This window comes from Physeter macrocephalus, chromosome 16 (genome assembly GCF_002837175.3).
Source record: "Physeter macrocephalus isolate SW-GA chromosome 16, ASM283717v5, whole genome shotgun sequence".
Classification (NCBI taxonomy): Eukaryota; Metazoa; Chordata; class Mammalia; order Artiodactyla; family Physeteridae; genus Physeter; species Physeter macrocephalus.
This window is the reverse complement of record NC_041229.1, coordinates 14,014,176-14,041,238: the sequence shown is the minus strand read 5'-3', so window position 1 is coordinate 14,041,238 and position 27,063 is coordinate 14,014,176. Positions and strand designations below refer to the sequence as shown.

General features: G+C 41.8%; 1 protein-coding gene across 8 annotated transcripts in view; it reads left to right on the top strand.

Annotated features, from left to right (window-relative positions):
* Positions 1 to 27,063, top strand: part of KMT2A (lysine methyltransferase 2A) — a 76,740-nt gene that overhangs the window by 34,201 nt on the left and 15,476 nt on the right. For 5 of the 8 annotated variants that reach the window (XM_024131282.3, XM_024131281.3, XM_055078730.1 and 2 more), the window contains 24 exons: positions 389 to 623; positions 2,508 to 2,572; positions 3,004 to 3,381; positions 4,162 to 4,235; positions 5,211 to 5,342; positions 5,918 to 6,031; positions 9,318 to 9,464; positions 9,890 to 9,985; positions 10,197 to 10,317; positions 11,267 to 11,389; positions 12,237 to 12,421; positions 13,635 to 13,808; positions 14,550 to 14,660; positions 14,964 to 15,037; positions 16,219 to 16,412; positions 16,739 to 16,845; positions 17,692 to 17,829; positions 18,853 to 19,011; positions 19,285 to 19,402; positions 19,525 to 19,603; positions 20,671 to 20,831; positions 21,034 to 21,219; positions 21,431 to 25,676; positions 26,350 to 26,430. In XM_024131282.3, coding sequence (XP_023987050.1) covers positions 389 to 623; positions 2,508 to 2,572; positions 3,004 to 3,381; positions 4,162 to 4,235; positions 5,211 to 5,342; positions 5,918 to 6,031; positions 9,318 to 9,464; positions 9,890 to 9,985; positions 10,197 to 10,317; positions 11,267 to 11,389; positions 12,237 to 12,421; positions 13,635 to 13,808; positions 14,550 to 14,660; positions 14,964 to 15,037; positions 16,219 to 16,412; positions 16,739 to 16,845; positions 17,692 to 17,829; positions 18,853 to 19,011; positions 19,285 to 19,402; positions 19,525 to 19,603; positions 20,671 to 20,831; positions 21,034 to 21,219; positions 21,431 to 25,676; positions 26,350 to 26,430 — 7,498 coding nt within the window. The remainder of the gene's footprint in view (positions 1 to 388; positions 624 to 2,507; positions 2,573 to 3,003; positions 3,382 to 4,161; positions 4,236 to 5,210; positions 5,343 to 5,917; positions 6,032 to 9,317; positions 9,465 to 9,889; positions 9,986 to 10,196; positions 10,318 to 11,266; positions 11,390 to 12,236; positions 12,422 to 13,634; positions 13,809 to 14,549; positions 14,661 to 14,963; positions 15,038 to 16,218; positions 16,413 to 16,738; positions 16,846 to 17,691; positions 17,830 to 18,852; positions 19,012 to 19,284; positions 19,403 to 19,524; positions 19,604 to 20,670; positions 20,832 to 21,033; positions 21,220 to 21,430; positions 25,677 to 26,349; positions 26,431 to 27,063) is intronic. The other 3 variants (XM_024131283.3, XM_055078729.1, XM_024131285.3) reach the window with 2 other exon arrangements.

Below are 27,063 nucleotides of genomic sequence, written 5' to 3'. Positions count from 1 at the left end.
TGCGTGGCTTTCAGGATGTTTCCCAACCAGGGATCGAACCTGGGCCCCTGCAGTGAAAGTGCCAAATCCTAACAACTAGGTCACCAGGGAACTCCCTCAATTCATACTCTTGACTTTAGGTTACACTGTATTTTGTTTTCATTGTTTGGATTTCTGCTTTCATCAGGCTGCAAGTTATAGGCATTTTTAAACATTTAAGTAATTATTTAAAACAGGCTCTGTGTTCTGCATATGAATATTTTTATTGTAATGAATTTGATATTTGGAGTCCCAATTAAAACAATGTTTGAATGTATATACTACCATCAGTAGATTTTGAGAATCTCCCCTCTGCTCCCAGGAAGGAACCAGATACTCTGTCAGAGCTAATGCCACGTTTCTTTAACAGACAAGTCATCGATTGCTGGCTCAGAAGATGCCGAACCTCTTGCTCCGCCCATCAAACCAATTAAACCCGTCACCAGAAACAAGGCGCCGCAGGAACCTCCAGTAAAGAAGGGACGGCGGTCAAGGCGGTGTGGACAGTGTCCCGGCTGCCAGGTGCCTGAGGACTGTGGTGTGTGCACTAACTGCTTGGACAAGCCCAAGTTTGGTGGCCGCAACATAAAGAAGCAGTGCTGCAAGTGAGTGCGCATCTCTCTGGGGGGCTGGTCTTCGCCACTGTCCCGCTTGTCACAGAGAAAATGCGCCCGAACGCCCAGTGTGGTTGTACCAAGTCACCTCAAGTTGCAAGATGAGTTGCACGCTTGGATTTTGTGCTGTGCTGGGTTTGGGCTGTGCTTAAATCAGAAATCCTCAGGCGCAGTGTTGTGAACGTTCTGTATCTGCTCAGGTCAGTGTGGTAGCCCTTAGCCATATGGCTGTTTAGCACCTGAAACATGGTTGGTGTGACTGAGGAACAACATTTAAAATTTCCATGTAATTTTAAATTCACAGAGCCACATGTGTCTAGAGCTTCCATATCAGTGCAACTCTGGAGGGCTTCTACTTAATCACCAACGAATTTAGGCCTACTATGTATCAGGTCAACTGAAATTACCTTTATCTTTATGGCATTCAGGAAATATTGGTGATATAAGTCTATCCACTCTCTAACTCTCAGAATATTTTCATGCCTATGGAAGTCTTACCCTGCCCCGCACGCTGCTTGTGGAATCTTAGTTCCCCAACCAGGGATCGAACCCGGGCCATGGCAGTGAAAGCGCCGAGTCCTAACCACTGGACTGCCAGGGAATTCCCTGGAAGTTTTGATTACTCTACCTTTTTTCCCTTTTTCTAGTCAGTTTGTGGATGCACTTTCTACTCTGTGGGATAATTTGTTTAAAGTGGATCAAGAGAATTGCATAAGTAAATTTTGGTGGTTGAGTATCTCATCAAGTGCCTGGCACCAAGAATAGATATTATCCATAGATATTTGCTGAATGAACGAATAACATGAAAGTGATTTATATAAAACATATTTGGGAGAAATGCTGCATTATTTACTTAAGGGGAGACAGTTTCTAGGAGACACTGAGAAGTTCTGTGCTTTGGTTTAGTCTGGCCTTAAGCAAGAATCTTGTCTCAGTCCCATTAGTGGAAAGAAGTGAGACAATTCACAGAACAACAAAAAAAGGTACGTGATAGCAAGATAAAATTGCACTAAATTTAGGGGTTGCAGTGGATTCGGTTCAATGTTAAACTTCAAATTAAGTTTCGAGTTTCAATAAACTGAGGACTGAAATATCTATCAAAGCCCTGAGATAGACCTGAAGCATTGTAGTGGCAGACAAAGGACTCGGGTAATTTTGGTCCATTTTGTATTCAGATTACTATATGAATAATAATCTCATAAGGGAGCAGAACTGATTTGACTGCAAGAAATAATGACTGATCGTTTTGTGTGTGGTGCTAGTCAGTACTGGCTTGCGAGACATTTGAGTCCCATTTCAAAAATAATTTGATATTTGCTCCTTTTAGATCCTCAAGGTAGGTGAAATTGCTGATCAAAGGATTTAAAGGCTTGAATTTAAATAATGAGCAGTCCTTTTTTCAGCTCTCAAAACAAACCTGAATAAAGGTTCACAGATTCTTTTTTTTTTTTTTTTTTTAATTAATTAATTTATTTATTTATTTTTGGCTGTGTTGGGTCTTCTTTGCTGCGCATGGGCTTTCTCTAGTTGCGGCGAGCGGGGGCTACTCTGTCGCGGTGCGCGGGCTTCTCATTGCGGTGGCTTCTCTTGTTGAGGAGCACGGGCTCTAGGCGCACTGGCTTCAGTAGTTGTGGCTCGTGGGCTCTAGAGCGCGGGCTCAGTAGTTGTGGCGCACAGGCTTAGTTGCTCCGCAGCATGTGGGATATTCCCGGACCAGGGCTCAAACGTGTGTCCGCTGCATTGGCAGGTGGGTTCTTAACCACTGCGCCACCAGGGAAGCCCAAGGTTCACGGATTCTTGCAGACGAATTAATACTTGCTTCAATTGCTTCCCTCCTAAATGAAGTTTACTTTATGGTATTCCTTATTATTCTAGGATGAGAAAATGTCAGAATCTACAATGGATGCCTTCCAAAGCCTACCTTCAGAAGCAAGCAAAAGGTAGTGTTGTCAGAAGATCTTCCCCCAAATGCTTCCTGCTTTAATGTCATATAGTTGTGTACATCTAGTGTAAAGAGAATACTAGCCTTTTTTCAAGTACTGCTGTTTCCCAGGGAGCTGTTGGTTGTTGAAGCTGGGCGATAGGTACATGAGTGTTCATTTTACTCTTCCCTTCACCTTGGAGTATGTTTGAATATTTCCATAAGAAAACTTTTTTTAAAAATTCATACAAAAAATTACATTATATTTCATTTCCTAGAGTAATAAAAGTATACTTGTTTCACTTGCCAACTTGGCATTAACTTTCTTGAGTTTCCAGTGTCAACTTTAGCTGTAGGAAACTGAGGCTAAGATTGTTACATTTCTATACTTACATTTTAAATAAAATTTTCTCACAGAAAAATAATCTTACTTTCCCCCCCCACCCCCAGCTGTGAAGAAGAAAGAGAAAAAGTCTAAGACCAGTGAAAAGAAAGAAAGCAAAGAGAGCAGTGTTGTGAAGAGCTTGGCGGACTCTAGTCAGAAGTCTACCCCATCAGCAAGAGAGGATCCCGCCCCCAAGAAAAGCAACAGTGAGCCACCTCCGCGCAAGCCCCCGGAGGACAAGAGTGAGGAAGGGAACGCCTCCACCCCAGGACCTGAGGCCAAACAAGTGGCCACGCCCTCTTCCAGGAAGTCCAGCAAGCAGGTCTCCCAGCCGGCACCAGCCATCCCCCTACAGCCCCCCAGCACAGCACCACCGAGAAAAGAAGTCCCCAAGACCACTCCTAGTGAGCCCAAGAAAAAGCAGCCTCCACCTCCAGAGTCAGGTGAGTGAGGACAGCAGGAAGAACTGCCAAACCAGAAGTACCAGCACAGGGCACTGACATCTTAAACAGCATTTTGAAACCTGAAATGTACATTTTGAAGTCTTTGGTACAGGAAAATTAACTCTCTTTTAAATATTTAATTTTTTTTTTGGCTGCGCCAGGTCTTAGTTGTGGCACAAGGGATCTTTTAGTTGCGGCATGCGGGCTCTTAGTTGCGGCATGCACGCGGGATCTAGTTCCCTGACTACGGATCAAACCCGGGCCCTCTGCATTGGGAGCGTGGAGTATTAACCAGTGAACCACGAGGGAAGTCCCAGTTAGCTCTCTTTTAACTGTTATATAATAATAAAGAAATAGAAGCAAAAACCAGTTAAGTTGGAGATACTGTCTTAATTTCCTATTTATCTTTTTTTTTTTTTTTTTTTTTTTTTTTGTGGTATGCGGGCCTCCCTCTGCTGTGGCCTCTCCCGTTGCGGAGCACAGGCTCTGGACGCGCAGGCTCAGCAGCCATGGCTCACGGGCCCAGCCTCTCCGCGGCATGTGGGATCCTCCCAGACCGGGGCGCGAACCCGGTTCCCCTGCATCGGCAGGCGGACGCGCAACCACTGCGCCACCAGGGAAGCCCTTAATTTCCTATTTAAAGCCTAGAGTTTAAATAGTTTTTGTTTTTTTCTAATGTCCCTTTCTTTGCAGGCCAATCAGTGCTAGAGTCATCGTTGCTATTTAGCATTAACTGTAAGTTTAGTGGCATCTGACTGCAGTTTATTTTGAATTCTTTAGGTCCAGAGCAAAGCAAGCAGAAAAAAGTGGCTCCTCGCCCCAGTATTCCTGTAAAACAAAAGCCTAAAGAAAAGGTGAGGAAAGATTTGTTTCCCTGCCATTTGTCAAAGATGTGTTCTATTCTGTAGGGAAGTAGCCTTATCCTTGACATTTACGTGAGTGAGTGAAACTGCATTTCTGCTTCTGTGTAGATGGCAGTGGAATTTCTTAAAATTAGCAAACTTCAGGTTTAGGCTTTAGCTCACTTCCTTTTTTTCTCTTTTTTTCCCATTGTTGTTTTCCCCTCCTTTGTAGCCCCACATGCTTATGCTTATGCTGCAGGCTGATGAGTATAATTTTTTTTCCCCCTCAACATCCGTTAGCAGTATTTGTCTATAACAATCACTCACTATTTTTATTATGTGGAGAGAGAGGTCTTTAAGACTTTTCCAGTTCTTTCTGTGCCCCCATAGTGGTGTGCATGCACGTCCAGGCTGATGCTCTCGAGAGCATCAGCAATGCTGAAAAGAGAGGCAGATGCCAGGTTCTTATTAAGTCATGTTCCAGAGTTACTGTCCAGTTTCTAACTGTGATGATGAAGCATGGTTACAGTGGCAAATCTGAAATCATTGATGATCACAGAGCTGGGAAAATTGTTTTGAATCTCATAGGCAGGTTACACAAGTGTGGAGTGATCAGCCCCAGATTTGATGTGTGCAACTCCAAGATCTAGAAAAATGGCAGAATAACCTGCTCCCATCTGGTCAGTGTGGTTTCATTGTACTGACAACCTCAGCTGGCATCGTGGACCACGAGGAAGCAAGATGAAGACACGCAGGAGGGAAAAGCCTGGGATGTGTTTTCTAGGGGTATAAATACATACGTGCCAATAAAATGCTTCAATGGAAAAAAAAATCTCCTGAAGATTACTTGTCTGTTTCTGTAGGATACTTATATTGGAAACATGTTTTCCAGATCTATTAAGATTTGTCCTTTGCATTATTATCTGTTGCAAGAGTGAAGGCAGGCAGGGTGTGGATTTGTTCTTTATCCATTTTCTATCCCCATAGGAAAAACCACCTCCAGTCAGTAAGCAGGAGAATGCAGGCACTTTGAACATCCTCAGCACTCTCTCCAATGGCAATAGTTCAAAGCAAAAAGTCCCAGCAGATGGAGTCCACAGGATCCGAGTGGACTTTAAGGTAAAAGTGTTCAGTGACCACGGAGTGTATTGAGTGTTGTGGACTTTAAATCGAGAAAATGATGTTACCAAAGGCATTGAAAGAGAGGAAATTCATTCAGGGGGTGGGGCGGAGGAGTGAAGATCTGCCATTAATAGATGGGTTCAGGTGTGTGAGAACTCCGGTCAGTGTTACCAGGTCAGTCTGTGAACTGACTGAAGTACAGAGGCACGGAGCCAGTCCTGCCCATCCTGAGCTGTAAAGTGCTTTTAGATGAGAACAGTATCTGAGGAAGTGCTTCTTTCACATAGGTATTATCAAACCATGATGATCGCTTGAATCAGCAAAACTCTAAGGGAAATTCAATCCCAGTAAATCTTTGCATTGTAGTTAACAGGTGAGCCTTTTAAGAGTTTGTGTCTGAGATTTAAAATTTTCAAAGCAGCGGTTATTTTGAACTCATTGAGATGAAATATTCTCGACATTTTGGTGTCACTCTAATATTATGCTTTTCGTCCTTATTTTCAATGCAGCGCTTTTTCAGTGCAGAGATGTGTCGTAAAACTCTCATAAATGATCTTTTTCTCTCTCCGCAGGAGGATTGTGAAGCAGAAAATGTGTGGGAGATGGGAGGCTTAGGAATCTTGACCTCTGTTCCTATAACACCCAGGGTGGTTTGCTTTCTCTGTGCCAGTAGTGGGCATGTAGAGGTAAGATATCCTGCTTCTTGGTACCCCAGACAGTATAATGATAGATTATTTTGCTGTGATGAAAGAAATCATTATATTCTGTTTTGTTGGTATATAGCAGGCACTATATCCTGTTGAAACCTGCAAATGAAATGCTTTGAAGTTTTTTAGAAATTTCAGGAAGGAGTCTGCTTTTTATTAGAGTAGCAGTTTTTTTTTTTTTTTTAGAGTAGCAGTTATTGAGTGTGAAAAGTTTAATAGTTTCATCTCTTAAATTCACTCATTATTAGAGTTCTGATTTTTTGCTAGATGTCCAAACATGGAAGAAATAATAAATGTTTTTCTAGAAAAAGAGATGCTGTTGATAGTTGTTTTATGTTGAATAGCAAAACTTCCTTGTCTATAAAGAGCTCTTAGCAATTAATAAGAAAAAGGAAAACACCCAGTAAAAAAAATAGTCTAAGGGCAGGAGTATATAATTCACAAAACGAGAAGTAAAAACATGGTGGGAGGGGAGCATTAAGCCTTCCGATTACCAAGCACTGTAAATTAAAGCATGATAAAAAGGATCAAGTGGAAATGGAGACTTTCTGTTTCTGGAAATCTAAATTAGTTACAGTCTTTCTGAGAAGATTGTTTGGAAATATGTATTTATCTATAAAATGGGTATACCCTCTAACCCAGCAATTGCACTCCAGGCATTTATCTTGAGGATATAATTAGATAAATTATATGTGTATGTATGTATGTTTGTATACGTGTATGTATGTAATACATGTATAATATATATAATAAACCCTTCTATATGTATACATATTTGTATATATATAATAAACAGAAGGGTTTATTTCAGTATTTATGATAATAAAAAATTGGAGACAACTCAAAAAGTCATCAATAAGGGGCTGGTACTTCGGTTAAAATAATTATAGGACATGCATATAATGGCACATATGAAGTCCTAAAGATGATAATATGGATTCATATTGACATGGAAAGATGTCCATGACACATCACTGAGTTAAAAGAGGTCACAAAATAGTATGTAAAAAGCATGATCCCATTTTGGTTTGGAAAAATGTTTTTGAAATATATACATAGAGGGAATTCTGAAGGATTTACACCAAAATCGTAAGAGTGTAGTTGGATTGTGGTTGACTTTTGTTTTTTCTTTATCTTTTTGAGTTTTTTTGCAGTGAGTATGTGCCACCTTTACCATAAGGGGGGAAAAAAGGTAGCACAGTTTTAACTAGGAAGCAGTAATTTGTCATTCATACAGTTCTCAATTCCTGAATACCTCCTTAGGTTATTATTTGTCACACATGTATTCTAAGGTCATAAAGAAAACCCAAAGCCAAGTTGTAATCCAGATGTTGAGCAATCATTGAGACTTACTAGCTAAGACATTCAGTCCTGCCCACTTGCTATTTTAAATTACGCATTAGCAAGTGCAGACAATATTGAATAAGAATTCACCAAAACTGCCTCTGTGATTTAGTTCAATGCAAATCCTTTATGTATGCAGATTATATAATCCGATAATGCTATTTTTCTTCTACACCTTTAAGCTTTCTAAATAATTTCAAAAGTAAACTATCAGACATAAAGTAATATTTTTGCAAAATTATATTCACAAATAACCATATGCTGAAAGTTATATATTAAAGAGTGACTTTTTAAATGAAAATGATACCAGTATGTGGATTTTTAAATATGCGAAGAAGAAAGGAGTTTTAATGGGCAAGAATTAGCAGCTTAAGTAGTAATGGGATGAACAATAATTTTGAGGTGTAAGTTTTGTTTTCCTTGGGGTTCTTATTATATGGTTGTATCTTAAATATAGATTTAAGAAATTTAGAAAATATATGACATCATTATATGATAAAGTATATGGAGAAATGCAAAATTGTCATGGTAAACGTTCAGCAATATTTTTTAAAAAAATTTAGTGATTCAGACATTTAATAAAATAAAGGCATTAAAAAAATAAATTACACATTAGCAAAATTATTGCCTGGTATTCATTAAGGAAGTATTTTCTTAGTGCCTGTTACGAACAATATATTGTTCTAAGTGCTGGAGTTACTTTAGATAGCGTTGAAACTGAGACTTTTCAGTCTATATAAGTGCCAGGGGTCTACTGTATCTCTTTTCCTACATAATCTTAACTCTCATTACATCCATACACATGTTATCCACAGGAATAACTTATTTTCATAACACCAGTATTTCAACTTCTGTGTTAAAACAGGTTTTTTTTTTCCAGAGTATAATTGCTCTAATTTAAATTGTGTAGCTGTGCACAGCAATCCCACAGGATTCCTAAAAACTGAAATTAGAGAATGAATAGCCCACTGCCTACATTGCACTCCTAAAGCATAACCAGTGCTTGGTGAATTTTCCCCACATTCAAATTTTTTAAAACTTTTTATGTTGACATGGTTTCAGATTTACAGAAAAGCTACAAGAGTGGTACAGAGAATTCCCATACACCCTTTACCTGGATTCCCCAAGCATTAATATTTTTTTTTATTGGAGTAAAATTGCTTTAGCATTAATATTTTTAATTTGCTTTATCCTTTTCTCTTTGTATATGTATTGTACAAAATAAGAAATAAAATATGTACACACATTTTATATGTAGACATTTTTTTTTCTTAAAATTTGAGAGCAAGTTGCAGACATATGCCCTTTTACCTCTAAATTTTATACTGTGTATTTCCTAACACCAAGGACATCCTCTTATATAACCACCATATAATTATCAAAATCAGGAAATTAACATTGGCATATTACAATTATTTAAGTAGACTTTATTTAGTTTTGACCAGTTGTCCCACTGATTCTTTTATGGCAAAATAAAATTATGAGTCACACTCATTTGAATTTCTGAAAATCTCTGTATCAGTGTGAAAATAACTTATTTCTAAAATTAGAGATGGGAAGGACAAACCAGAGCTTACAGTCATTTAGTAGATTATAGAGAACCTTTAAAACCATCCCTATTTCCCCTTACCCCACTCTTTTACGTTGCTTTAGTTCTTTGTTGATACCTCTTTTATGGCACTTAGCACATTCTGTTAAATCTTAGATTGTATCTATTTAGTTATTTTATAATTCTACTATTATTACTGCTTTAGTCCCCTGAAACTCCCCAGTATCTGCTTTTTTAACGTAATCATTGCTTAGTGAACATGTTGAATACAGTATGTATACCACTACTTCTAAAGCTCAAAGTAAGCAGGTAGGATTTGGTTGATATTTCTACGTGCTATTTGACCACCTCTGTGTTCCCGTCTTACCCTAGTTTGTGTATTGCCAAGTCTGTTGTGAGCCCTTCCACAAGTTTTGTTTGGAGGAGCACGAGCGCCCTCTGGAGGACCAGCTGGAAAACTGGTGTTGTCGGCGCTGCAAGTTCTGTCATGTTTGTGGAAGGCAGCACCAGGCCACCAAGGTACGACGCTGAGTAATGGGGCCGCTTACAGTATTACTCTGTATCTCCATTTCTGCCTTTTAGTCTAGGATTTCGTATGCACATTTTTCCTCTGTTGGCTTAGCCTGTTTTTACTGTTTAACTGGGTGTAATCAATTGCCTATTGTTGTGTTTTAATTTAATTTTGGGAATATAGCAGAAAACGTGGCATTGAATAAAATCCTCAAAATAAATCAAATCTCCTTTATCAGAATGTTCACCACTGAGTGCCTTTGGCAGGACATAAATCCCTATGCCTTGAGAGTAAATAATTTATGAGGAAATTTAAGCTGTCACAGTGATGTGCTGTATTTACTTGAAGATAAGTATGAAATGGGGTACTAAGTGACAGGTGTCCAGTGAAGGTGAGGTGATGCCCACCTTTTTGCCTTCTTATTTTCTTACAGCAGCTGCTGGAGTGTAATAAGTGCCGAAACAGCTATCACCCTGAGTGCCTGGGACCAAATTACCCCACCAAACCCACAAAGAAAAAGAAAGTTTGGGTGAGTTTCTCACACAATGGGCAGTTTCAGAGAGAACTGTCATGGGACTGTTAGGCGTGCACAAATTGTAAGAGGACTATCGTGCTTGAGGAAGAAAAGCCGTCCCAGTAGAGAAGTCAACTCTAGAAATGGATTGCATTTGAGACCTTCTTAAATAAGAAGAGATATTAAAAATAAGAAGTTCCTATTGAATTTCTTTCATCTCTTCCAGATCTGTACCAAGTGTGTTCGCTGCAAGAGCTGTGGATCCACGACTCCCGGCAAAGGGTGGGATGCACAGTGGTCTCATGATTTCTCACTCTGCCATGATTGTGCCAAACTCTTTGCTAAAGGTACCTCAGAAAAGCCAGTTTTGTCATCTTTTAGAGGTTGTACTTAGTGTTTGGGAGGTGAACTGGACACTGCAGTGGAATGAAAAGGTCTTACCATTCTTGTCAAGGATGCCATTTAGACAAATTTCCTAAGTTTCTGGTCTTGCTCTTTTCCTTACACAGAGACTTAGAGCAACTATAACGGTTTTGTTATCTTTGGGGGGATGAATCAAGGGGACTTTTTGTAGTAACTCACCACAAAGAAATGCTCTAAACCAGTATTTCCCAAAGTGAGGTATATATCCATTTGATTGTTTCAGAAATGATTTTAGGTGGTACTGAGTCAAAGATTTTATTTTAATATTGTGCTAGAAAAAAATTATAGCCAATGCATTAAACTGGCTTAGGATAATAATGATATAAAGTTCACTATTGAAGTTATTTAAAATAAGCAAATCAATATTAAGTCTATTAAGTAAAAAATAATGAGGTGATACATGGATAAAACAAATTGATGAAGAGTGTATATTTTTCCGAATTTTAGGAAGCACTGCTCTAAGCTGTAATGTAAAAGCACTAGGAATAAGGGAAAAGTAAATTAACTGTGTTTTTTTACTCCCGTTACCCTCTCCTCTTTTTTAAAAATTTAAAAATTTCTTTGGAATGTTTAAGAGAGAAAGTTTTCTCTTCCATTCTTTTTCTATTACGTTACCTATAAACCTATCTCATGACCTTTAAAAATTGGTCTAAAGAAGAGAACTAGTGGCATATTCTGAGAGCTCAGAATAATCTTGACACTTTACAGATGTGTAAACATTCCATGGTAGATGCATGCTGGCATTTGTAAGTAGTTGCAGAAGCAGAATATGGTGGCTGGCATTTTACATCACATTGGCATATGTGAGTCAAGGGTCTTAGAGGCATTGGTATGTGAACCAAAGCTCTGCTGAAAACTTTGCTTTGCTTTCAGGAAACTTCTGCCCTCTCTGTGATAAGTGTTATGATGATGATGACTACGAGAGTAAGATGATGCAGTGTGGGAAATGTGATCGATGGGTCCATTCCAAATGTGAGAATCTTTCAGGTACAGAAGGTTGGAGTCTTTTTATTACAGTTTCCTTCTTTCTTGGTACAGCTGCATTTACAGCCCCCAGAGTACTATAAACATAAAATTATGGTAGTGTTGTTACTTGAAGTCTTTTTAAATTTATTTTTTAGTCTCTAAAATAAGAACATTGTGTTAAATTTGTGCTTATTTATCTTGAACACATTCTTTTTTTCTTTTAATTAATTAATTTATTTATTTTTGGCTGTGTTGGGTCTTCGTTTCTGTGCGAGGGCTTCCTCTAGCTGCGGCAAGCGGGGGCCACTCTTCATCGCGGTGGGCGGGCCTCTCACTATCGCGGCCTCTCTTGCATTGGCAGGCAGATTCTCAACCACTGCGCCACCAGGGAAGCCCTTGAACACATTCTTTAAGATTTTTTTTTTTTTTTTTTTTTTTCTGCGGTACGCAGGCCTCTCGTTGTGGCCTCTCCCGTTGCGAAGCACAGGCTCCAGACGCGCAGGCTCAGCGGCCATGGCTCATGGGCCCAGCCGCCCCACGGCATGTGGGATCTTCCCGGACCGGGGCACAAGCCTGTATCCCCTGCATTGGCAGGCGGACTCTCAACCACTGTGCCACCAGGGAAGCCCATTCTTTAAGATGTTTATTTGCTGTCCTTTGTGGATACCATAACCTATTGATTCTCCCGTGACTAAATCCTGAGTTAGTGTTAATAATGTCCCTTCAGAGATCAATACATATGAGTTCTTCAGGGGTGTGAGAGTCTTAATACTGTTCTAATATGCAGCTTGATATTAAGTTCAGTGGAATAGCTTTCTCTTTTCCCTGTCTCCCACTCTTCAGAGCATCTCATCATTGTAGGTTTTTGTTTTCCCAGATGAGATGTATGAGATTCTGTCTAATCTTCCGGAAAGTGTGGCTTACACTTGTGTGAACTGTACAGAGCGGCACCCTGCGGAGTGGCGACTGGCGCTTGAAAAAGAGCTCCAGATCTCTCTGAAACAAGTACTGACAGCCTTGTTGAACTCTCGGACCACCAGCCACTTGCTACGCTACCGACAGGTAGGCCCAAGTCTCATTTTGTATTCCGAGTGGTGGTTTTTACCTAGTCGTGGAATGTGTGCATTTTTGTGTGTGTGTGCTTTTCAGTTTATTTTCTTTTGCCTCATTCTTCATTTAGTTTTGTAGAGTTCCTTGTTTTGACCTTAGGCTATTAAGGAAATTTTTAGCACCAAGAGTAAAACCCTCCTCTGGGGTAAGAAGAAGGAAGGGGCCATATCTCTTTCAAAGGTCTTGCTGTTGTAATATGAAATTTGGACTTTGTATTCTGAAGGCCATGGGGAGCCCAATGAAGGACTTCACCCAAAAGAGTAACCTGATCAGAGTTGCTTTTTAGAAAAAAATAAAAAAACAAAAAAATGATTCTGACTGGAGTGAGAGAAAGGATTGGAGAGGACTGAGCCTACAGGCAGGAGCCGTGGTTAGGAGGCAGTGGTGGTGCTCTAGGTAAGAGGGAGCGGGATGGTGGCTTGATCTGCGAGGGTGGTAGTGGAGACCCTTTGGCTCCAGGAAAGTTCCAGGGCTCCTCAGGACACGATTTGAAAATCACTGCTTCTTGTCCGTTTAAGTCATGAACTATATACATAAAGTAGTCATTGGGAACACAGGTATAATATTGGAAGAACCACATGGATAACTTTAACTCAGAGCTAGGCTGCTGCCTTACCTTTTAATAGAGTCTGTTTTTTGTTTTGTTTTTTTTTTGCGGTACGCGGGCCTCTCACTGCTGCAGCCTCTCCTGTTGCGGAGCACAGGCTCCGGACGCGCAGGCTCAGCGGCCATGGCTCACGGGCCCAGCCGCTCCGCGGCACGTGGGATCTTCCCGGACCGGGGCACGAACCTGTGTCCCCTGCATCGGCAGGCGGACTCCCAACCACTACACCACCAGGGAAGCCCTAATAGAGTCTGTTTTTTGAATAGGAAAATTAGCTGTATCTGTGTCTTACTCAAAAGGAATTGGACAGTTTCTGTTTCTTCATACTAGGTTGGGAGTTATCAAGCAAAGCTCCTCAGTGAGCCTAGCCAAGCTGTTAGATAGCCAGCTCGTTTTAACTTTCCTTTTCTAGTATTTGAGAAATCTCTGTGATTATTTTCAAGTTCTTTAGGTTTTATAATACATATCATTCAGTACCATCTTTATTCATTTTTAGTAGAATCTGCATAGGTGCCTCATTTTCAGTGTTAGATAAAAGGAACATATCTTTCCTGACGACAGGCTGCCAAACCTCCGGACTTAAATCCTGAGACAGAGGAGAGTATACCTTCCCGCAGCTCCCCAGAAGGGCCTGATCCACCAGTGCTTACTGAGGTCAGCAAACAGGAAGATCAACAGCCTTTAGATCTGGAAGGAGTCAAGAGGAAAATGGACCAAGGGAACTACACATCTGTGGTATGTCTATACAGCAAACTACCCAAATTTCCAGCTCCAGTTTAGCTTCCTTGGGTCTTTTGGGGGATGAGGCTGGGTGTTAGCATTAAAAGATGATTTATATTGTGTTTAAAAATGTCGTGTGGTTTTAAATACCTAAAAATATGTGAGTTATTTTAGTTCTGTGTTTTGGAAGATGGGTTATGATAGGGAAGGTAGTGTCTTTTTATTTGGCTTTCATCTGAGTTCTTCAAAAATTATTTTTATATTAAAATTATTTTTATATTAAAACTGTTTATGGAAAATTACTAATGTGCAATTAATTGGTTTGCCCCTTTTGAGATCACATCTGAATAATATGTCTTTTTATAATGGATATTCATTTCTAGATAGATGCCTTTTAATTTTATGATTTTAAGAAAGTGTAGGAAATGATCATCTGTTAGCTCATGGTCCGTGTTTGCTATTCAGTTGTTTATTCGTTTTAGTCTAAGTAAAAAATCGTGGCCCTGTTTGGTAACTTACCAGGATACAGCTAATTTATTTGCATTCTTACCTTATTAGCCTGGCATGTCTTGACTGCCACAAATTAATTATGAACTGAATCCCAAAGGCCTCCACTAAAGAGAAATTACACCGTATTAAAAAATGGGGTGCCCCTTTTCTATTGGATCTCTGTGCTGGATGATTTAGGAGGGAAGAGGAAGTGGTTTTGAGAGCACACTGTTCTATGAATAATTAATGCTTTGTTTTTGTATACAGTTGGAGTTCAGTGATGATATCGTGAAGATCATTCAAGCAGCCATTAACTCAGATGGAGGGCAGCCAGAGATTAAAAAAGCCAACAGCATGGTCAAGTCCTTCTTTATTCGGGTGAATGATATTAATAGTTCATGTCTTTGATGCTTAATCCGTGGGTTGTTACCCCATGAACAGAACAGACTTGTTCTCATCTATGTTTTGCTTTGTCATGTGTATAAATCATTTTTGGTTTAATTCGTTCCTCTGATTCTTTGGGAGGAGATTAGTGAGGTTCCAGAGTGGATGGTTCTTTCCCTTGGTGGCCTGAAATCATCCTCATATTGACAGAGAAGCTGGTGTGAAGTTGTTGGTTTTTATGTGCTTTCCAAATGAATGATCACATGCTTACATTTTGTTTGTTTGTTTTTCTGTTAGCAAATGGAACGTGTTTTTCCATGGTTCAGTGTCAAAAAGTCCAGGTTTTGGGAGCCAAATAAAGTATCAAGCAAGTGAGTAAATTCAGTATTACTTTTTTTCACTTCGTCAGCTAGAAATCTGAGCGTTCTTATATTTTTAGATTGAGGGTTTTTTTTAGACTAGGTTTTAATATTAAAGATTAATCAGTTGAAATGCCTTTTTTAAAAAAATTAATTAATAATTTGTTTTTTTGGCTGTGTTGGGTCTTCATTGCTGTGCATGGGCTTTCTCTAGTTGCAGCGAGCAGGGGCTACTCTTCATTGCGGTGCGCGAGCTTCTCATTGTCATGGCTTCTCTTGTTGCAGAACACGGGCTCTAGGCGCGTGGACTCTAGGCACGCGGGCTTCAGTAGTTGTGGCACGCGGGCTCTAGAGCGCAGGCTCAGTAGTTGCAGTGCATGAGCTTAGTTGCTCCGCAGTATGTGGGATCTTCCTGGGCCAGGGATCGAACCCTTGTCTCCTGCATTGGCAGGCAGATTCTAAACCACTGCGCCACCAGGGAAGCCCTGAAATGCCTTTTTATTGCTGGTTTAGAGTCAACACTTAATGTTTGTTTTTTTTTTTTGCGGTACGCGGGCCTCTCACTGTTGTGGCCTCTCCCGTTGCGGAGCACAGGCGCCAGACGCGCAGGCTCAGTGGCCATGGCTCACGGGCCCAGCTGCCCTGCGGCATGTGGGATCTTCCCGGACCGGGGCATGAACCCGTGTCCCCTGCTTCGGCAGGCGGACTCTCAACCACTGCGTCACCAGGGAAGCCCAACACTTAATGTTTATTGCAGTCTGCTGCCCTTTTTTTCTTTATTTATATATTTGTTGTTTTAGGGAACTTGTGGCATATGTACAATACATGTACTATATATATAGCCCAGTTATAACTGGGTTCTATTTTATTTAGTTCAAATGGTGCTCTCAACAGTTCTTGATTCTCCGTATTTAACCTTAAATTTTTATTCCAGTAAATCCTTTTGACACATTGATAAGGTTATCATTTGTTTCTAGATGTTTAACCAAAAGTCACAGTACATCGGGATTATATTTTTAAAAATAATAAAGTCCTGTGTAGGCAGTTTTCGAATTCTATGACTTGTTCTTACAGTCTGTGAAAGGCTTGTGCCCAGGCCTGAGACCTGATGATATCAAGAATTTGACTGTTTTGTACAGTTCTGGGTATCTTGTAGGAGTTCAATAAATACTTGTTGAATCAATTATTTCCAGCAGTGGGATGTTACCAAACGCAGTGCTTCCACCTTCACTTGACCATAATTATGCTCAGTGGCAGGAGCGAGAGGAAAACAGCCACACTGAGCAGCCTCCTTTAATGAAGAAAATCATTCCAGCTCCCAAACCTAAAGGGCCTGGAGAGCCAGACTCACCAACTCCTCTGCATCCTCCTACACCACCAATTTTGAGTAAGACACCAAATGAAGACTTGTTATCCATTTCTCTCTGGGTGCAAATGATTGACTTTGTGACTCTAAATTTAATGTACTTCCGTATTGGAAAAATTTCCCGGTGATCCTTAAATGTAGTGAAATCATTATTTTTGCTTCACTTGGAATGTTAACAGGGAACTGATACAAGTAATGTAACGGATAGTAAGATAGCATAACTTTGAACACTTTTTGAAAGTGTTGATTTTATAGGCTCTAGGCTATTTAAGCAGAATTGTTTTCCTTTTTCCTGGATATCAGACATAGTATTGCCAATTTTAACTGTATGTCTTCTGGGTTCCAAGGTACTGATAGGAGTCGAGAAGACAGTCCAGAACTGAACCCACCACCAGGCATAGAAGATAATAGACAGTGTGCATTATGTTTGACGTACGGTGATGACAGTGCTAATGTAAGTACCTTGGTGCACTGGGTCCTGCTTAGTAGACTAGCCAATAACGACCTCTTTGTGTCTAAACTTGGTGACCAGTGCCGTTTATTCAGTGACTATTTGTCACTTAGTTTGTGGCATTTGGGTTTTTTTTTCTATAACTGATTTAATTGATTTAAAAGATGAGTTGCCTTAAATTAACGTGCTGATATCTTATAATTTCTATTGGCAGGTCCTCAAAAAAAGATTTTATGAAAGTGAATAAAACAGAAGTTGCACATTAAATAGCTTGTGTTTAATGTAGTTATTAGCAGTGTGGCTAAGGTCCCCAGGTCTGGCAGGTTGCCTGGATTCATTTCTGTGCTTTGCCGCCTACTTGTTGACCTTGGCAAAGAGTTTAACCTCTCTGACCCTCAGTTTCATTTTTAAAATGAGGATAATAATAATCTTACCTCAGAATGGTTATGAGGATTAAAGGAAATAATGTATGTAAAGCCTTATTTGGGTCCTGGCACATAGTAAGCTTACAGTTTTTTTAAAAAAGATTTTTAAGGCAAGCTGAGAGAACTGGCTTTGAAATATGGTTTTAAAGAAGTCAGTGGACACTTCTATATAAACCTAACACATACTGCTTGTTCTTTAATCATTTATGATTATAAAATATTTCCAGTCTGTGGAAAAGGTAATCGAAAAAGGTGAGAAGTGAAAACAAAGAAACTTTGAATTGTGATTTTTGTGTGCACCCCTAAGTTAAAGAATTAGACTTGATTTACTGAAGTTATCCTGAATGAGGTAAAGCTAATACCAAGGGAAACCCTATTTGACATTATATTCTTCAAAGAAAAAAGGAAATCTCTTGTTTCATAGGATGCTGGCCGTTTGCTATACATTGGCCAAAACGAATGGACACATGTAAATTGCGCTTTGTGGTCAGCAGAAGTGTTTGAAGATGATGATGGATCACTAAAGAATGTGCATATGGCTGTGATCAGGGGCAAGCAGCTGGTAAGAACCTATGGGTGAATGTTATGGAAGAGACTCCCTCTCAGTTTCCAGATGTTCTTTCTGGGGGTCAATGCTGCCTCGCTGATGTTTCTCATAGCTCCTTCAGAATGGTTAGCCAGCAGCAAATATTGGTGTACACTGTAGGCAGATTGCTATTCTGACCCTTGGAGGATGGGTATAAAAGAAATAGAAAACAAAGTCTTATCCAGTTGGGGAGATAATTCATATGCCCAAGAAAGGTATTAATTTATTAAGTGATTTAGACAAAATGACCTCTGAGGTTCCAGTTGAATCAGCACTCTGAGGCTCCATAGGATAAACCCACAAAATACATACACGACGGGGGGATGTAGAAAGTGATTAGTAGCAGCTTAGAGTAATCAGAAAAGGCTATGAAGGAGTAAAATTTTTAAAGCTATATTTTGATGGGGGGAGAAAATGAAGGATTATCAGGAAGAAACAGAAAAGAGCACATGCATAAGAAACATAAGTAAAATGTGCAGAGAGCACAAATAAAAAGTCTTCCCTGGAGAGGAGCCCAGACTGTGACTGTGACAGAATGAGGTAGTAACATATAGCCTAGTTGAAGGAAATCTGAATCACATAAATTCATCAGTTAAGCCTAGTAATTAAGAACCGTTATGTCTCTGACTAGTATAATCTTTCCGGAACTGAGTTCTTTTGGATATAACAGCTTTCTACCAAGATGATGTTTTTAACATCGATCTTCAAAGTTTCATCTTCTCTAAATCAATTGTGCATCCTAGAAAAAACTGTTTTGATTCAAGTTCTAAATCAAGTTGTAATATTTAAATTTAATAATCATAGGCCGCATGGGCCATAGGAAAGAAAGGATTTGTGGAGGAGGCTTTATGGCTCATATCACTTCTCTGTAATTCAGCAGATTACCAATAGCAAAATGAATTGTGGGAGACCCAGAATGGGGTGACTCTCTAGGGGAGATGGAAAATGGCTAAAACTTCTGAAAGTCTGACTTGGACTCTGTTCTTTCTGGGTTGTTAGAGATGTGAATTCTGCCAAAAGCCAGGAGCCACTGTGGGTTGCTGCCTCACATCCTGCACCAGCAACTATCATTTTATGTGTTCCCGAGCGAAGAACTGTGTGTTTCTGGATGATAAAAAAGTATATTGCCAGCGACATCGGGATTTGATCAAAGGCGAGGTGAGACAGCTTTAGCTGCTTTTTGAATTCTCTAGGAAAAGAGGCTGAAAATAGCAAGATGGTAAACTGTATTTCACCATCCTCCTAGGTGTTCCTAGTAGGTGATTCTAGGTATTCCTAGAATCACCTCCTCTTAGGAGCAGTAACAGAGGCACTGCTAGTGAAACAGAAGGGTGATTTTGAGATATGCTCTGCACTTTACCTCTGAGTCAGTATCATGAGTATGGTGTGTAAAAGGGATAGCCTAACAGCTACCCTGGCTTTTCATTTAAGGTGGTTCCTGAGAATGGATTTGAAGTTTTTAGAAGAGTGTTTGTGGACTTTGAAGGAATCAGCTTGAGAAGGAAGTTTCTCAATGGCTTAGAACCAGAAAATATCCACATGATGATTGGTATGACATGGGCCTTGGATGTTGGGGAAGGCTGGCTGTGTCACTGAGGTACTTTCTAGTCTTCAGTTATAAAGTGGGCCTTCTCATGATTGCCTCTAATCAGTTCTTCTTTTCTTACTCAGGCTCCATGACAATTGACTGCTTAGGGATTCTGAACGATCTCTCTGACTGTGAGGATAAGCTCTTTCCTATTGGATATCAGTAAGTAGCTCTGTGGAGAGAAGACAGCAGCCCCACCCCTTGAGCACCCTGAAGCAGTGAGTAGGTCATTAAATGTAGAGCCATACTTGTTAGTGACTTTTAACTAATTCCTTTTTTTTTTTTTTTTGCTACTTCTCGTAGATTGGGACTAAAGTATCATTTTATGTCAGCTAGATCCAATTGTAGAAGGAAAGTATTGTTGACATAATTTCAGAATCATTTCCAAATAAAACCTAGGTAGAAAACACCAGGCCAGTCTCTTAAGATTCCACTGAATTCCATTCACCTCAGTTCAGAAGTCCAGTGTGTTGTCAGGGATCAAACACCTCATGCCTCTGTCCTCTTTTTACGTTTTATATTTTATAGGTCCTTCTAAGAATAACCCCTACAATAACAATCAAATAGTCCAGTAAGAATTTATAATCTTTCCCACATGAAGCAAATTGTTTAAACTTCTAGCAAACTGATGATATAAATTTAAAATTCTTTTTCTCTCTCTTCCCCTTTGGAGTCTCCCTTTTGTTATATATACTCTGATATATTCTGCATTTCAATTGTGAAAACACAGTCTCTACTCCACATTTAGCTGGCAGCTCTTAGTGTAAAGAGCTAGGCTCCATCAGCATCCAGCAGATTTGAAGCAGTTCCATCTCTCTTGTCTCATGGGGCTTTTCTCCCAAGGGAAACACGCCAGGTTTGTTCTTTCCTCACTTTATACACATGGTGGGGCAGTTATCCCTTCCTGAAGGCCAATAACTATTTCTTGTAGTATCAATAGTTAGTATTTTTTTTTCTTTGCATTTTAGGCTGTTTTACTAATTTTGTCCCCTGCTTACAACACAATAAAAAAGGATTTGATGCTGTTTTCTCAGAGGCCAGGAAAAACCAAGGACTTCAAAAAACTTGGAAGACCCTAACCAGGAGACCCTCTAATAAGAATCCATGAAATAAAGCTAAATTTTGTAAATCAAGGAAGCCAGGGAACCTAGGCTGAGAAGAGGTTTTGACAAATGTCAGTCTCTGCTTCTGTCCTCGCACTCATGGTGATCATTACCATCTGCGTGCAGGTGTTCTCGGGTGTACTGGAGCACCACGGATGCTCGCAAACGCTGCGTGTACACGTGCAAGATAGTGGAATGCCGTCCTCCGGTTGTAGAGCCAGATATCAACAGCACTGTTGAACATGATGAAAACAGGACCATTGCCCACAGTCCAACATCTTTTGCAGGTTAGTCTTTAATCTTAATCAAGATGGGACTTGAATTCGATTTGGGGGAATATTGTGATTGACAGGTGGGAAAAAGGCATTGCTTTGGGAGGTCACATTTGCTTCTGTTTTGGTACTTACCTGACAGCTGGCTTTTTCTTGGTTCATTTGTTTGATATCTTCATTAAATTTTTATAGTAAGAGTTTTTATTTCCTGCCACAGAAATTTCACCTAAAGAAAGTCAAAACACAGCTGAAATTGTAAGTCCTCCATCACCAGATCGACCTCCTCATTCACAAACCTCTGGTTCCTGTTTCTATCACGTCATCTCAAAGGTCCCTAGGGTTCGAACACCCAGCTATTCTCCAACGCAGAGATCCCCTGGCTGTCGGCCACTGCCTTCTGCAGGTAAAGGACTTCACTGACCTACCCGACCCAAGGAGGTCAGCTCAAAGATTAGTTTGTAATGCTGTCAGGCACCTTTATCGTGGTGACTTCTGCCAATGGAAAATGTTGATTTTCTGTTAGCTGTAAACATATCTAGCCAAGTCATTGAAACCAGTGGTGCAGCACATGTGTCCGATCTGTAATGGACTTTATTACTTTCTCTCTCGTTTAGGAAGCCCTACCCCAACCACTCATGAGATAGTCACAGTGGGTGACCCTTTACTCTCCTCTGGACTTCGAAGCATTGGCTCCAGGCGTCACAGTACTTCTTCCTTGTCACCCCAGCGGTCTAAACTCCGGATAATGTCTCCAGCGAGAACTGGGAGCACTTACTCCAGGAACAGTGTTTCCTCAGTCGCCACCGTAGGGACCGCTGCAGATCTCGAGTCAAGTGCCAAAGCGGTTGATCATGTCTTAGGGCCGCTGAATTCTAACACTAATTTAGGGCAGAACACTCCCACCTCTTCACATCTGCAAAGGACGGTAGTTACTATGGGCACTAAAACCAGTCACTTCGATGGCTCTTCATCTTCAGAAATGAAGCATTCCAGTGCTTCAGACTTAACATCCAAGAGCTCCTCTTCGAAGGGAGAGAAGACCAAAATGCCGAGTTCCAAGAACTCAGAGGGATCGGCACATAATGTGGCTTACCCTGGCCTTCCGAAACTGGCCCCACAGGTTCATAATGCAACAGCTGGAGAATTAAATGTTAGTAAAACGGGCACTTTTGCTGAGCTGTCTTCAGTGCCGTTTTCTTCTAAAGAGGCCCTCCCGTTCCCGCCACTCCATTTGAGAGGGCAGAGGAATGATCGAGACCAGCAGACAGATTCCAACCAGTCAGCAAACTCCCTTCCCGATGAAGATACTGAAGTCAAAACCTTGAAGCTATCTGGAGTGAGCAACAGATCATCCATTATCAACGAACATGTGGGATCCAGCTCCAGAGACAGGAGACAGAAAGGGAAAAAATCTTGTAAAGAAATGTTCAAAGAAAAGCATTCCAGTAAATCTTTTTTGGAACCTGGTCAGGTGGCAACTGGTGAGGAAGGAAACCTAAAGCCAGAGTTTGTTGATGAAGTTTTGCCTCCTGAGTTCATGGGGCAACGACCATGTAATAATGTTTCCTCTGATAAGATTGGGGACAAAGTCCATTCTGTTCCAGGAGTCCCCAAAGCTCCATCCATGCAAGTAGAAGGGTCTGCCAAGGAATTACAGACACCCCGGAAACGCACAGTCAAAGTAACACTGACACCTCTAAAAATGGAGGGTGAGAGTCAGTCCAAGAATACCCTAAAAGAAAGTAGTCCTCTTTCCCCTTTGCAGATAGAGTCAGCGTCTCCAACAGAACCAGTTTCCACTTCCGAAGGTCCAGGAGATGGTCCAGTCGCCCAAGCAAGCCCCAATAATACCTCATCCCAGGATTCTCAAAGTAATAACTATCAGAATCTTCCAGTTCAGGACAGAAACCTAATGCTTCCAGATGGCCCCAAACCTCAGGAGGATGGCTCTTTCAAGAGGAGATATCCCCGTCGCAGTGCCCGGGCACGTTCTAACATGTTCTTTGGGCTCACCCCACTCTATGGAGTAAGGTCCTATGGCGAAGAAGACATTCCGTTTTACAGCAGCTCAACTGGGAAGAAGCGAGGCAAGAGATCCGCTGAAGGACAGGTGGACGGGGCTGATGACTTGAGCACTTCCGACGAAGACGATTTATACTATTACAATTTCACTAGGACAGTGATTTCTTCAGGTGGAGAGGAACGGCTGACACCCCATAATTTATTTCGGGAGGAGGAGCAATGTGATCTTCCAAAAATCTCACAGTTGGATGGTGTTGACGATGGGACAGAAAGTGATACTAGCGTCACAGCCACAACGAGGAAAAGCAGCCAGATTCCAAAAAGAAACAGTAAAGAAAACGGAACAGAGAACTTGAAGATGGATCGGCCTGAAGACACTGGTGAAAAAGAGCATGTCATTAAGAGCTCTGTTGGCCACAAAAATGAGCCAAAGATGGATAACTGCCACTCTGTGAGCAGAGTGAAAACACAGGGACAGGATTCCTTGGAAGCTCAGCTCAGCTCATTGGAGTCAAGCCGCAGGGTCCACACAAGCACCCCCTCAGACAAAAACTTACTGGACACCTATAATACTGAGCTCCTGAAATCGGATTCAGATAATAACAACAGTGATGACTGTGGGAACATCCTGCCCTCAGATATTATGGACTTTGTACTAAAGAATACTCCATCCATGCAGGCTTTGGGTGAGAGCCCAGAGTCCTCTTCGTCGGAACTCCTGAATCTTGGTGAAGGTTTGGGTCTTGATAGTAATCGTGAAAAAGACATGGGTCTTTTCGAAGTGTTTTCTCAGCAGTTGCCGACAACGGAAGCCGTGGACAGCAGTGTCTCTTCCTCCATCTCAGCAGAGGAGCAGTTCGAGTTGCCACTAGAACTGCCATCAGACCTCTCTGTCCTGACCACCCGGAGTCCCACTGTCCCGAGCCAGAACCCCAGTAGGCTAGCTGTAATCTCAGACTCAGGAGAGAAGAGAGGAACCATCCCAGAAAAATCTGTGGCCTCCTCTGAAGGTGACTCCTCACTGCTGAGTCCAGGAGTAGATCCCAGCCCTGAAGGCCACATGACTCCTGACCACTTTATCCAAGGTCACATGGATGCAGACCACATCTCCAGCCCTCCTTGTGGTTCGGTGGAGCAAGGTCATGGCAACAATCAGGATTTAACTAGAAATAGTAGCACCCCTGGCCTTCAGGTACCTGTTTCCCCTACCGTTCCTATCCAGAACCAGAAATACGTGCCCAACTCTACCGATAGCCCTGGCCCGTCTCAGATCTCTAATGCCGCTGTCCAGACCACTCCGCCCCACCTGAAACCAGCCACTGAGAAACTCATTGTTGTTAACCAGAACATGCAGCCACTTTATGTTCTCCAGACTCTTCCGAATGGAGTGACCCAAAAAATCCAGCTGACCTCTTCTGTTAGTTCTGCACCCAGTGTGATGGAGACAAATACGTCAGTATTGGGGCCCATGGGAAGTGGTCTCACCCTAACCACAGGACTCAGTCCAAGCCTGCCGACTTCCCAGTCTTTATTCCCTCCTGCTAGCAAAGGATTGCTCCCCATGCCTCATCACCAGCACTTACATTCCTTCCCTGCAGCTACTCAGAGTAGCTTCCCACCAAACATCAGCAGTCCTCCTTCAGGCCTACTTATCGGGGTGCAGCCTCCTCCAGATCCCCAGCTTTTGGTTTCAGAAGCCAGCCAGAGGACAGATCTCAGTACCACAGTAGCCACTCCATCCTCTGGACTCAAGAAAAGACCCATATCCCGCCTGCAGACCCGAAAGAATAAAAAACTCGCTCCCTCTAGTACCCCTTCAAACATCGCCCCTTCTGACGTGGTTTCCAACATGACGTTGATTAACTTCACACCCTCCCAGCTTCCAAATCATCCCAATCTGTTAGACTTGGGGTCACTGAATACTTCATCTCACCGAACTGTCCCCAACATCATAAAAAGGTCTAAGTCTGGCATCATGTATTTTGAACAGGCGCCCCTGTTACCGCAGAATGTGGGAGGAACTGCTGCCCCGGCGGCGGGTGCAGCCACCATAAGCCAGGATACCGGCCACCTCACATCAGGGCCTGTGTCCGGCTTGGCCTCCGGTTCCTCCGTCTTGAACGTTGTATCCATGCAAACTACAACCGCCCCTACGAGTAGTGCGTCCGTTCCAGGACATGTCGCGTTAACCAACCCGAGGTTGCTTGGTAGCCCGGATATTGGCTCCATAAGCAATCTTTTAATCAAAGCCAGCCAGCAGAGCCTGGGGATTCAAGACCAGCCTGTGGCTTTACCGCCAAGTTCAGGAATGTTTCCACAACTGGGGACGTCACAGACTCCCTCTACTGCTGCAATGACGGCAGCATCTAGCATCTGTGTGCTCCCCTCGACTCAGACTGCAGGCATAACAGCTGCTTCGCCTTCAGGGGAAGCAGAAGAACACTATCAGCTCCAGCATGTGAACCAGCTCCTCGCCAGCAAAACTGGGATTCTCTCTTCCCAGCGGGATCTTGATTCTGCTCCAGGGACCCAGGGCTCCAACTTTACCCAGACGGTAGATGCTCCTAATAGCATGGGGCTGGAGCAGAATAAGGCTTTATCCTCAGCTATGCAAGCCAGCTCCACTTCTCCTGGGGGCTCTCCGTCCTCTGGACAGCAGTCAGCAAGTCCCTCAGTGCCAGGGCCCATGAAACCCAAACCAAAAATCAAACGGATTCAGTTGCCCTTGGACAAAGGGAGCGGCAAGAAGCACAAAGTTTCCCACTTGCGGACCAGTTCTTCTGAAGCACACATTCCAGACCAAGAAGCCAACACGACACCCCTGACCTCAGTCACAGGGTGAGAGATGCAGACCTTGGCTCTGCTGGGTCTGAGGGGTTTCATGTTCTGGATTAGAGGCTGTTGAAGTGGTCTTCTGGGAGGGACACACCTCTGCCCAAGTTGCATTACTTGGGTTTGCTGGGCTTTGACTTTGATTTTTTTTTTTTTTTTCCTCACAGTGGTGATTTATAGAGTAAAATTTAGTTCCGTCTGTGGGCAGTTGGTCCCTTGGATAGAACCACATCTTTAATTGCTCTTTGCTCTGATTTAGAACAGTGCTGCTGTTTGCTCCTATTTCTTTTTTGCTGGGCTTAGTTAGGATACCAAGGGATGATTATTCCTGTCTGGAGGGCAAAACCACCTGTTGTAGATCCTCATGGTGTCCTTTTCTGAAACATTATCATTCAAATATACGTAAAGTACACAAAGTGAATTTTTACCTAGATATGCATCCATGTAGCTGCCATTCAGATCATAACATAAAATATTTCTAGTGTTCCAGAAGGCTCCTGGTGCCCTTCTTAGTACCCCCTCAAGGTAACCACTGTCTAACCCGTGTCACCACAGGTTAGTTTTCTCTGCCCATAAATTTTATCAGATCCTGTTAGAGTCATTTCTTTAGACTGATGTCCATGTTGGGTACATATTTACTGTTGTTTGTCTTGAAAAGATACAAATGATTCTGTTCCAGGACTCCAGGAGCAGAGGCTGAGCAGCAGGGTATAGCTAACGTGGAACAGTCACCACAGAAAGAGTGTGGGCAGCCTGCAGGGTAAGTGTAAAACTTAGTTCCCTGAGATGAAGCGCTCAGTTCTGTCCATCTCACTTAGAAAATAGTCCTTCCTGATTTGTGTTGATTTTTTTTTTTTTTTTTGCCAAAGTTTTTTTAATGGAATTAATACATGCTTGTAAAGGGGAAAAAAAAAAAAATCACAGAATTAATTAAATAATGGGTAATGGTTCCATGTTCTTCCTGCCTACCCTGTTCCCAGTTTATTGCCTAGAGGTAATCATTGCTCGTAGTTTGTTTTCATTCATACCAACATTTCTATGCATACGGATATGCATGGTGTACATTTGAATACGTATATACCTTTTTTACATAAAATAAATAATGCCGTACATACTGTTCTATACTTGTTTTTTTTTCAGCTATTGTATTGTGCACATTTCTTTCTTTCTTTTTTTTTTTTTTTTTTTTTTTTTTTGCGGTATGCGGCCCTCTCACTGCTGTGGCCTCTCCCGTTGCGGAGAGCAGGCACCGGACGCGCAGGCTCAGCAACCATGTCTCACGGGCCCAGCCGCTCCGCGGCATGTGGGATCTTCCTGGACCGGGGCACAAAGCCGAGTCCCCTGCATCGGCAGGCGGACTCTCAACCACTGCGCCACCAGGGAAGCCCTGCCA